This window comes from Schistocerca piceifrons, chromosome 3 (genome assembly GCF_021461385.2).
Source record: "Schistocerca piceifrons isolate TAMUIC-IGC-003096 chromosome 3, iqSchPice1.1, whole genome shotgun sequence".
Taxonomy (NCBI): domain Eukaryota; kingdom Metazoa; phylum Arthropoda; class Insecta; order Orthoptera; family Acrididae; genus Schistocerca; species Schistocerca piceifrons.
Window position 1 is genome coordinate 649,810,148 of NC_060140.1, and position 13,422 is coordinate 649,823,569.

The 13,422-nt window shown below is 35.6% G+C and overlaps 1 protein-coding gene across 1 annotated transcript in view; it reads right to left on the minus strand.

Moving 5' to 3' along the window:
- Positions 1–3,050: 3,050 nt before the first annotated feature.
- LOC124788941 (glutamate receptor ionotropic, NMDA 2B-like) overlaps positions 3,051–13,422 on the minus strand; it is a 282,134-nt gene continuing 271,762 nt past the window's right edge. The window contains exon 12 of the mRNA XM_047256228.1: positions 3,051–3,484. Coding sequence (XP_047112184.1) covers positions 3,442–3,484 — 43 coding nt within the window. The 3' untranslated portion in view covers positions 3,051–3,441. The remainder of the gene's footprint in view (positions 3,485–13,422) is intronic.

Genomic DNA, 13,422 nt, shown 5'->3' on the forward strand with positions numbered 1-13,422 from the left:
GATGTTTATAGATATGAAAGTTTTATGACATAAGTTAACACACACACACACACACACACACACACACACACACACACACACACACACACACACACACACACACAAATGGACACATGCACAAAAGGAATTCCATTCTTGAATTACATTTCATTTCTAAGTATAAGTTTCCTTCTCAGTAATTAACTAACATTTTAACATTTTTTTATTGTTCATATTTTAGTCTGAATTTTATACACATTTTAAACTTTAGTTTCACACCAGCAATAACTTGAGGTTTGAAAGTTCTGTAATGGTTTTTCAGATCACCTTGAGTTCTCAGCAGATTTTGAATGTATAATAACCACTTCTCATTTTTATGTTTATCAGTAACATAATTGGTAGACTAAACATAGCACTGATGGTATTAACTTTTTTTACCATTTAGCTATTTACACTGTGATGAGGTACCATTAAAATACTGGATGGCATTCATTAGAAAATTTATCTTTTGGTTGTATGATTTACTTATGTGACTGGCAAAGTGACTTTACTCATAACATTTAAAATACTACTGTTTAAAATTCTTGAATACCCGAAGAATATGTATTGCCATTAAAAAAACTACATCAATGTCTGTTTTACATTTTTCCATGTATTAATGTCTTCATTCAATGGAAAAAATATTTGGCACATATTTGCTTTAAACAATTTAGGAAGTACATATTTATATATGTATGCATACACGTACATCTAGCCATAATGTATTTTACAAGCTATTCCATTTATAATATTAACATATTGAGTTCAATATATTATTTATAATTTTTATATTTATGCAGTATGTACACAAACAGTATACTATATATTATTGTAGTAATAAATATTTCATTAATGTGTTAACAATAATATTTTTATATGTTTTATTTAGTTTTGCACTGCCCAAATGTACTCGTATAGACTCTGGCAAAGTAGATGAAGGAGAAGTTACACATATGAGAAGGAAGCAATAACAGATATGGAAGGACAACAAGAAATATATAGACTTATTTCTGTCGAAAACGATTCTTATGTCATTTACATTATAACTTACACATTTTGAACATGTCTTAAAGTAATTACATCATTTTATATGAGCTTCCACAGAGGTACTACTAATAAAAAGTACCAAAAATATGACTATAGTTGTGAGAGGTAAGGAAATATTGATTTAAGTGGCTTCAGATATAACGTATGGAGGAAAATCTCTTTACCACTGTTATTAATATACTGCTTTTGTCCTTTGGGGAGGAATGATTTGTGAGAATGCACTATAAATTGCTAAAATTTCACATTCCCTGATACTCTGCATTATTCTCCATGCAGTGGAAGTAACTGTTTTGTATTACTTTGGAGTAATTGAAGACTGAAATAATTTTTATTTTCAAAATATCAGTTATATTCTTCATATTCTTTGTTTTACATGTACAACAACAGTATAAAAGGTGAAAGCTATTAAGGACAAATATTTTTGGCTTACAATTATGTTAATAGTACAGAGAGATCTATGCTGAAAAAACTGTAGACTATTCCTGTCTTGTGGCCCAGTGAGGTCATCATTTCAACATTTATTGTTTTAATCTGAAATTAATTAACTGTGAATAATAAGTGTGACAAATTTAACACTTATTATTTAAAAGTATGATTCAGTGACTTTTATTACTCCACAGTGAATATGCCATAATGAATATAAGGCCTGAATAATCTGATGTATCAAAGGAATCAAATTCCATCAGCTTCTTACTGTTGATAGAATAGACATTCAGTTTCATCTTTAACAATTAATGAGTTGTTCATGTGCATCATATATGTAAAAAGTAAGTTTTAACAGTTGTAAGGGTGTTATTTAAAAATTATAAAAGTTAGGTTTCCAGCAGGCTTTAGACAAATAACTTGATTCTTGTCAAATACACTTTCGCAAAACTCATTACATAAAATCTGTTTTATCACACTAGTGAATCTATGATAACAGCACTATTTGCATTTATATGAAAGAAATAGACGTACGAAACTGAGAAGTAGCAACACAACAACATATTCAGGTACCATAACAAACTTTCAAGTATTTCATATCTTCTGCCCTTTTTTATTTTTTAATAAAAATGGAAGCCATAGCATTTGGAATTCATAAACTCCTGCCATGTATGTTTCATATTGCTCATTGTTTCTCTCTGTGAATTAATTATGCTGACTTATTTGTTTGTCATTACTGACAGTACACTGTGTTACACATAATGTTAACAATAATCATAATTCTAGTGCTCCTATTACCCACTTACTGTCATATGGTTACAAATCAAGTAGTCTCAAATGAACATCAGGACATTACACTGAACATTTTAATTCATTTTTTAAAATAAATGAACATAATGTGACAATAATATATTTTAATTTACCCCATTGATTCACAATGAATCAGCAAAGAATAAAATAGAAAACATATTTCATTTATATAGCTCATCTGTGGAAGCTTTATAAATTTCTAAACCTAAAATATATGTTTTTCAAATCAATCAGGTACATGACAACTATGACATTATGTTCATGTCCACTCACAAACTTCTGTGTCTTGTAAGTACTGAGAAATTTCTTCTCATTGAAAATGCTGTGACTCTCAATGCTGTATTTTAATGTATATGACATAAGAACATAGCTGCTCGTGACATTAACAACATTAAAAATAGTAATTTAACAACTGTAAGTCATAACATGGCACATGTGCATGAACAAGAACAGTTAACATATTCTGTTGGATTTGCAACTGCAATTCAGCTGTCTCATTATTACATGGGTAGCACCATTTTGATTTTTTGAGCATTTTGGTTTTTCATTGCACAACTAAACAAACGATTATGTGGTATTTCAACAGTTACATATCATATGGTTAAAAGCTGTCTACAATAATGCAAATTCAGTGGTTCATAATACAATAAAACAATCATTTGCATAATTGAAATATGTAGTTGCACACAAGATGATCATTCTGGGGTGATGCAAGTGTATTCTCTCTCTCTCTCTCTCTCTCTCTCTCTCTCACACACACACACACACACACACACACACACACACATATGCACACACTCACACTTGCAAATGCACAGGTTCACAAAAAATATGTTATGTTTACGCCCTTTAGTACATACATTTTATTCATTACCATACACTGCCCAATATTAGGTAGCACATGTTTTTTTTGAACTGAAAACCCTTTTCTTGATTTTCTACATAATGTATTTTTGCTGCTGCTCTGTTTCTTTTTTCCACTAAAATATTTACACCTTTCATGAAGTGTTATGTGTACAAAGTCAGCTTGTCTTTATCAGCTTTAGATTTATCTCACAAATTTCATTTCGTTGGTTTGGGAATACTTTACTGTTGCTATGAGAAAATATATTGGACCAGCCAACACACCAATTAGCACATGAATCACAGTACTGTTTCCATTTCTGCTATTTCTGTTCTGCATGGCCTGTAATAGGAGAAGAGGAACATCACTCAGAAACATGAGGTTAGGTTGAACAAGATAGTGCAATAACATTAACAAGAGTAGTTTAAAAATAATTGGAAACTTTTAAAAGTGAAGCGAATTACAGAGTCTCTAGAATATTTTGTTCATTACTCTTGATTCCTGGATCAATGACTAAGGCATCTGCATTCTTCTATAATAATGGAGACTATTGCAACTGATGAAAAATGGTATGAGGAAAGACTATCACTTAAAAAAAAGGAATCCTTGAACAGTGGTCAAGCACATTAAAATTGGCAGGCAATCACCATAACTAAACTACCAAAGATGCATTGTTTATTAGTGAACACATGGACAACTGCGCTACTCTGAAAGGAATGTCTGTCTTCCTACATCATGGGTTAAAGACACTACCTAACTTGCAATGATGGAGTCATATTTCAACAACAGAAAACAAGGGGCCACATCAACAAATTTAGTATGGGGAATCAATAATGTCTTATGTAACTTGGATTTAATCATTTACCAAAGACATCTGAGGTCTCTCGAAAAACTGTGCTATTTGCTGATGATACACTATGTGATCAAAAGTATTCGGTCACCTGGCTGAAAATGACTTACAACTTCGTGGCTCCTTCCATCAGTAATGCTGTAATTCAATATGGTGTTCGCCCACCCTTAGCCTTGATGACAGTTTCCACTCTCACAGGCATATGTTCAAACAGATGCCGGAAGGTTTCTTGGGGAATGGCAGCCCATTCTTCATGGAGTGCTGCACAGGGGAGAGGTATCGATGTTGGTTGGTGAGGCCTGGCACAAAGTCAGCGTTCCAAAACATCACAAAGGTGTTCTACAGGATTCAGGTCAGGACTCTGTGGAGGCCAGTCCATTATAGGGTTGTTATTGTCGTGTAACCACTCCGTCAGAGGCCGTGCATTATGAACAGGTGCTCGATTGTGCTGAAAGATGCAATTGCCATCCTCAAATTGCTCTTCGACAGTGGGAAGAAAGAAGGTGCTTAAAACATCAATGTAGGCCTGTGCTGTGATAGTGCTATGCAAAACAACAAGGGTTGCAAGCCCCCTCCATGAAAAACATGACCACACCATAACATCACCAACTCCAAATTTTACTGTTGGCACTACACATGCTGGTAGATGATGTTCACTGGGTATTCACCATACCCACACCCTGCCATCGGATAGCCAAATTTTGTACCGTGATTCGTCATCCACACAAAATTTTTCCACTGTTCAATCGTCCAATGTTTACACTCCTTACACCAATCGAGGCTTTGTTTGGCATTTACCAGCCGGATGTGTGGCTTATGAGAAGCCGATTGACCATGAAATCCAAGTTTTATCACCTCCCTCATAAACATCATAGTACTTGCAGTGGATCCTGATGCAGTTTGGAATTCCTGTGTGATGGACTGGATAGATGTCTGCCTATTACACTTTCGACCCTCTTCAACTGTCGATAGTCTCTGTCAGTCAAACAGACGTGGTTGGCCTGTACGCTTTTGTGCTGTACATGTCCCTTCATGTTTCCACTTCATTATCACATCAGAAACAGTGGGCCTAGGGATGCTTAGGAGTGTTGAAATCTGGTGTACAGAGGTATGACACAAGTGACATCCAATTACAAGACCATGTTCAAAGTACACGGAGAGCCTCATTCTGCTCCCTCATTGTGCCTAATGACTACTGAGGTCACTGATACGGTGTACTTGGCAGTAGGTGGCAGCACAATGCACCTAATATGAAAAACATTTGTTTTTGGGGATGTCTGGATACTTTTGATCACATAGTGTATAACTGCACTGGGAAAGGGACCAAACGCATCCATATACACAGCCAGGAGCATTCCATGACTAACTTAAAACTGGTTCACAACAAATAATTCTTATTCTTAATCTTACAAAAACTCAATTACACAGTTCCAGACAAGTACAAATAGTTGCAGGTACCAGAAATAGAGATCAGTGGATCCATACTACATGAAACTCTGTGTATGAAATTGACAGACATCCTGATAAATAACAGACTGAAACTGGGCAAGAATTTGGAAAAGTTATTAAAAAAACGCAGTTCTGTCTTCCTTGCACTTAAAAATCTGTCTGACTTGTTGCTTGTACATCAGATTGCTAGTACACATTTTCATACTGGTAGTAATAACTGTACTATGCTATAATCTTCCAGGGAAGAAAGGTTAAAAAAAAAGAGTTTATTCCACAAAAGCATGCAGTAATAATATACTGTCCAGTCACATTAATGTGATCACTTGTCAAAAACCTGAATAACTCCCTTTTGCAGTGCGGTCAGCTGTGAGATGTGCAGGGAGGGTGTCACTGATGTTATGGAAGGCACAGAAAGGAAAGTGAAAGCCATGCTGACTTCAGTGTCATGGCCAGCTGCACAAGGTTTCTTGGTTGAGGATCCAAGGTACAAACTGCCTGACTGAGGTGGTCCCGCAGATTCTCAATTGGGTTGAAATCCAGAGAGTTTGGTGGCCCTGGGAGTACAGTAAACTCATCCTGGTGCTCTTCGAACCATGCATGTACACTGGAAACTGTGTGACACACTGCAGCATTTTGCTGACAGATGCCTCATGCTGAGGAAAAACAAACTGCATGTGTGGATGGACATGGTCCCCAAGGATAGATGCATACTTGTGTTGATCCATTATGCTTTCCAGAATGATGAGATCACCCAGGGCATGCCCCCTGGCCAGGACGCTTCCAATATTCTTACAGTCTGTTTGCTATCAGAAGTTTCACATCATACATGCCACCTTCCATCTGACAAATGGAGCAGAAAATGTGATTCAGCTGAAAAGGTCATCTGTCACCACTCAGTGGTTGTCCAGTTGCAGTACTCATGTGCGAAGTCCAGCCTTCATTGCCCATGAACAGCAGTCAATATTGGTGCATGAAGCAGGCACGTGCTGTGGAGGTCCATACACAGAAATGTTTGCTGAATGATCAGTAATGAGAAACTGGAAACTGTTGATAGCCCTTGGTTAATCTTGGTGGTCAATTGCTCAACAGCTGTATATCCATATTCATATTCACAGTTTTTGTTCACGGCTGTCATCTTTGGCCCATGGTGCACCACAGCTGTCTCAGAGCCAGTTTGGGATAGTGCCCTTTTGCCACACATGGTATACTTTAACCATGGTGGCACATGAACAGTTTACAAACATAGCTATTTCAGAAATGCTTCCACCCTTGGCCTGAAAGCCAATGTAACATCCTTTTGGATGTCATATAAATCACTCTGTTTTCACATTACGACAATGACTGTGCGGTTTACTGCATCCCCCAGACACACTTTATATGACCTTCACTACTAGTGCTGCCATCTGCTGTAAATGAGTGATTATTGCATGTTGATGTTGAACATTGGTGGGATCACATTAATGTGACCGGATCATGTATGCTAAGCTTATAATAGAACACCTAGCAGAAACCTCCTTAAGAACCTTGATATTACTGTATTTATGTGACAAAACATTTACTCTTTAATGGTAATTGTGTATAATAATAAAAGTAAATTTGGGACATACTGGTACAATGAAATTCATATACACAGTACTAAATGTAAGAATTATTTCCATATGGACTGTGCTTCCAGTCTAAAGTTCAGAATGACATTCTTTATAAGGTTGTCAGCAGACAACAGCCATGTATGTCCACTTCTGTAGCTGAGCAGTGCGTGCCATATATGGACTTCGGTTCAATTCAGACAACAGACAGGAATTCTTTCTTGGTGAGAGGACTGGAATAGAATGTACATAGCCTTTGTGATGGAGCAAGCTGGGATAGTTTTACTTCCCCTCTGGTTTGCCCTCTGCCTCCTTAAAATTCATTTTTTCTATTTTGAATGAAGTCCCATTAACATATGTGAATATAATCTGCATTTTCATAGAAGAGAAAGGTTGGCCCTCACTTTTAAAAAGTATAACACCAGATCTAACTTTGTGCTTAGTTGATTTTCTGATTTATTTTGACTATTCGTAGTTAGTATCTTTCATTATAGAGCAAAATCAGTAATTGTTTCGTAACTTAAATTCTATTGTTGACTTATAAACAAATATAAATTCTGTACTAATTATAAACATTTGGAAGATGAAACAATAGCATTCTTAAAGGATCTATTTGGCTCTATTTGAAAACATGTTAGCAAAACCAGCCCATCATTAATTTCAAAGTAGTTAACAGTTTTGTCAAAAGTATTGTTTGCATAACCATATTTGGTAATTTCATGATTTAAACAAATAATTTGGCCTAAACCTTGTAGTAGAAGAAACTGCTAAAAAAACAATGTTTTGATTTTTCAGTTAATTTAATGAGTTAAGTTTTTATAGTAATTTCTGTAAATTTAACTTCAAACAATGTGAAGTTTCAGCACCCATTATTGTGAAGATATATAAGGGCCCAATTTTTGGTCATGAGACAGTCACTCCACAGCCGAGTTTCAGACGAGGAGCCTGCGTTGGTTAGAACAGCAATGCTTCAACATAACTTTGAAATAAGTGTTAGACAATTAGGTCATGTGTTAAAACAATGACAGTGTCTGCTCCATACGTACCTGTCTATTCTTCAAGAACTGTGAACTTTGTGGTTGTTAGGTTTCTACTGGTCGTAAATGTTCAATAGTAAACTATTGTAGCAGTATGTGGATGTTCCCCTGCAAACTATTAATGAGGCTTTTGGAAAGTTTAAACAATAGTGCACTGGCCATATTAAATGTGTATATGTGGGGTTGTGGAAACTGAAAGTATACATCTGTGAAATGCAAATGTGCATCTCTCGACTTCATCATTCAAAGTAGTCAGTGTTTACTTCCAAACCCCATTTTTCAGCTAGTGTAGCAACACCAAGGACAACAAATCAATGAAGAAACAAAGTAGGCAAACTGCTACACCTTGTGAAGCCAATTGAGGGACTTCTTAAATTGGAAGTAGTAGGTTCAAGGTCTGCAAACCTACAGTGACCAGGAGAGTGATGTGCTTGTCTCATGCCCCTCCACATGGCTTCACCATATGGTGCACCATAAATTCCTCTGCTGCACAAACCTCTTCATCTCATGTAGAACTTTTATTCAACGCCCTCAATTATTTGTTGAATATATTTCAGTCTCTGTCTTCCCACTCAACTTTTACCCTATACACACTCCTATAGTATTATGGAATTTATTTCTTGATGTTGTAACACATATCCCATTATCCTGTTTCTTCTTGTTGTCAATGTTTTCCACAAACTCCTATCCTCACAGATTCTGCAAGGAACTTCCTCATTTCTTATCTTCTAATTCTCAACATTCTACTAAAGCACCACATCTGAAACATTTTGATTCTTCTCTTTTCCAGTTTTCCTACAGTCCTTGATTCACTTCTGTACAGTGCTGTGTTCCATACACACATTTTGAGGAATTTTCCCTAAAATTGAGGCTGATGTTTATACTAGTAGACTTATTTTGGCCAGGAATGCCATCCTTATTTGAGCCACTCTGCTCCTTATGACCTACTTCATTTGTCATGTGCCATTTTGCTTCAAGATAGCAGAATTCCTTCACTTCACCTACTTCATGGTCATCAGTTTTGATATTAAGTTTCTTATTTCTGTTACTCCTCATTACTTTAATCTTTCTTCAGTTAGCTCTCAGCCTATAATACGTACTCATCATACTGTTCATTCCATTCAACAGGTGGTACAGTCCTTCATCTCTTTCATGAGGATAGTAATGTCATCAGCAAATCTTATCACTGTTATTCTTTCACCCTGAATTTTAATCTCACTCTTGAACTGTTCTTTTATTTCCTTCAATGGTTTTTTTCTGTGTATAGACTGAACAGTGGGCATGACTCTGCATCCCAATTTTACACCCTGTATAATTTGAGTATGTCAATATTGGTCATCCATTCGTATTTTTCTGTTTTGATTCTTGTATGTCTTGCATTGATATTACTGTCTTTCCCTATAGATTACAACTATTTTCATGAGAACTTAAAATGTATTGCATCTTTTTACACTGTCATACACTTCTTTTAGGTTGACAAATCCTGTGAACATGTGTTGATTTTTCTGAAGTGCTGCTTCCACTATCAAGCACAGTGGTGACTGCCTCCCTTGTGCTTTCACCTTTCCTAAAGCCAAACTGATCATCATCCAACAGATCCTGAACTTTTTTTTTTTTTTTTTTATGTGCAGTATGTTAAGGTGACTCTACAAAAGTTCTCAATCTTCCCTGGATTTGAAATCTTCAGGATTGTGTATGTGATGTTTTTCTGAAAGTGTAATGGTATGTCATATTTCCAAACTCATGGATTTTACAAACAAATGTGACTAGTCATTTGACTGCTGCTTCCTCTAATGATTTTACATCATTCATGAAAGTGGTGAGTTTGGACTGAGGAAACGTTGGGAATTTGTACGGGCGCTGATAACTGCACAGTTGAGCACCCCAAAAATCAAACATTATCATCATCATCATCATCCAATGATTTTACAAATTCTGGAGGAATGTTAACTATTTCTTCCACTTTATTTGACCACTAGTCTTCCAATCACTCTACTACCAGATCTCATATTTTTTTGTTATTAGTTCTCATTATTTCTGCTATCATGTCATTAGACAAGTTTTCCACCTTGCAGGGGCCTTCAGTGTACCCATTCCACCTACCTAGTCTCCTCTGCATTTAACAGTGGAATTACTCTTTCACTCTGAATGTTGATGCCTTCACATTTAATTCCACCAAAGGTTGCTTTGTGTTTTATATATGCTCAATCAGTCCTTATGACTAACATTTGTTTTCTTCATCACCAGTGATCACTGTGTTAAGAAAGTTGGGATTACTTTTCACAGTATCCAGCAAATCCTACTCAGTTGTTAGCAGCTCTAGCAAAATTTTTGCTGAGATCCTCCTGAGATTCAAATGTTCCATTAAAATGGAATGAACTGATCCAGTACTAATTTTAACCTTGTCTGCAAGTTATCTGACTGTGATTCATTTATTATGCATCATCAGGGTTCTAATGTGATCAATATCAACCTCATTTGTGGATGTTGAGGGCCCACTTGAATGTGCTTTACTCTTCACTGATGAGTGGCCATTTTTGAAGCAGTTGTACCACTCCTTTATTTGTGCAGTACCCGTTGCTTTGTCTCTTGTTAAATCTTGCAGATTGTTTCAACTTGAGAATTGCTGAGCAAAAAACAAAATTCGATGCAATAACTTTTTCTGTTATTTGGCCCACAACACAAAATCTGATGAGTTCTACTTGCAAGTGTTCACTTGTCAATGGATAGTGAATGAATGGTTGTTTTCACAGTTATGAAAAAATCAGACATGTGCACTACACATGCCTACAAACATAGAGAGTGCACATGATCTGATATTATTGTTGGTTTCAATAATGAAAAATAATGTCAGATACTTTTTGAACAGCCCTTGTACATAAGTTACCTTCTGCTACATTTGTCCTTCTGATGTTGTGTCCTTATGAAACTGTTAAGAACTGAGAGTAAATTAAATACTTTCCAAGTCAGAAGACTGACCATTCTTCCTTCCAATTCACATTAAAATTTAATAGTGGCAAAACATGAAGTTCCCCAAGATTCCATACTGGATCAAACCTGTTTTTACTATATGTAAATGATTTGGTTATAAACAGTAATGCTGGTGACAGGAAACTATACAAATTTTCTGATTAATTACTGGAAGTACTAAAGAAACCTTTGAAAACGACTTTACGGTTGCCACAAAGAATATCTTAGACTACTTAGTTCAAACAATTTGAATATAAATCTGGAAACACTGTTACAATGGGCATATTCATCAAGCAGGATAGGGCACCAGCTAAGTCTCATATTGAAATAAATAGAAAAATAATTGTAGAAACAGAGAGCTCAAAATTTCTTAGTATACAGATACAACAGAACATGAAATGGGGTACCTATGTAGACTACATAAACGGGAAACTGAGCGAAAGATGTTTTGTAGTGATACAAATACTAAGAAACTATTTGTTATATGTTAATCTCAGGATTTTATACTTTTCTTGTGTGCACTTTATATTAAAATACTATTTTGAGGAAACTGTGGAGCAGTTGGAAATTATTTATATTACTGAAAAATATTATAACACTAATGGAATGGGTAGACCAGTTATCAACAGGCAGGCAACTATTTAGGAAAAATAAAGCACCAAACTTCCATGTATTTACATACTAGAAATTATAATTATCATAATAGAGAAATTAACCAGCAACAGTCAATGCATCTTCCAAAATCTGGATAAATCTACAACCCAAGCAAATAAATTATGTACTATATCTACATCTACTTTGATGCAAACAATAGGAAGGCATATTACATCACGGCACCAGACTGCCAGACTGCATAATGTATTACCCACATTCATAAAAATAATCAGGGACAGAAAAAATTTCAAATCAACCATGAAACCTGGCCAAACGCTGCTACTGTAGAATTTGAGAACATATGCAAAATGATGAAAACACTCAATTTCCACATGTTAACTACGTAGAGATAGACAGTTTTACAAGACATGGTATGCACTTAAATGGAAACGGAAATAGACTTCTCAGCTCTAAAATTATGGAGACATTGATGGCAACAGCAGAACCAAGATTACCATGCCAGCCACAAATAATAGCACAGCAATCAACACCAACTACAGCAGTGAAAGCAGAAAAAAAACCGCTATCAATATCAGAAACAAAACCAGCATCATCAGCTGATACAGCACAGCCCTCATCAGCAGCAGAAAAACCAGCATCGACAGAAGTAAGACAATACTCATCAGATGTGGCAGGGACTACAGGTGCAGCAACATCATCTCAATCAACAGCAGAACCATCATCATCAGGGACAACAACAGAGCTGCTACCACAAGTGGTGGCAGCATCAGCATTGCCAGAAACACATGAACAAGCAACAAAGAAAGAAGCAACAACAGAAGATTCAATAGGAGCCACTCATAACAAGAGAAAAACTTCACCATCATGCCACCTTAAGGATTTTTTTAGTAGAAGCTGGGAGGAAAAAACATTAAGATAAGTAATCTACAAAAAGTTGTGTCTGCCCAGTTTAGAGTAGATAATTTCAATGACATCGCATCTAGAATAGCAAATAAGAACCTTATTATGCATTCGAATATTGGAGGTTTATCAAGTAATCTGGTCAGTAAGCTTCATGACGTAGAAATATTTCTAGAGAGAACAAAATGGTTTGTAAAGGTTATTTGCTTAAGTGAACATTGGCTTAGAGATGAAAATATAAATTAATTGAACAAACTTACAGATTATGAAGTAGCAGCTAGCTTCTGTAGAGATAATGGGTATGGTGGTTCATGTATTCTGGTTCATTCACCAGTAAAATACCAAATTAAGCAAAATTTCAATAATTTAAATGAAGAACACACATTTGAGAGTTGCTGCATAGAACTTAAGGACTATAACATGCTGATATTCAGCATATATTGTACCCCTTGGTTACTCAATCTTCTGAAGTTTTCTGGTCAGACTTGAAAATTTACTCCACTAACTAAAAATTGAAAAATTATGTAAAAAAATGTTGTTTGTGCTGATTTTAATACAGATGTGAGAAAAAAATGACAAATTTACCTTTAAGATGAAGGGGCTGATGTCCACACATGGTTTTATTCTAAATTTTCTAAAAATGACAAGGGTAACTGCTTTGTTGGCATCCTGCATAGATAACATTGCTAGTAGCTTAAACTACAGAGTAATAGAAAAATGTATAGTAAGCTTAGGGATCTCAGATCACAGTGCTGTATTAGTGCCATTACCCTGTTTTAGCCCAAAGCACGCAAATAAGAAAATCAGAAATTTTAAACAAGAAAATATAGAAATGTACATCAATAAAATCAGCCTTATTTCATGGCCATTTAC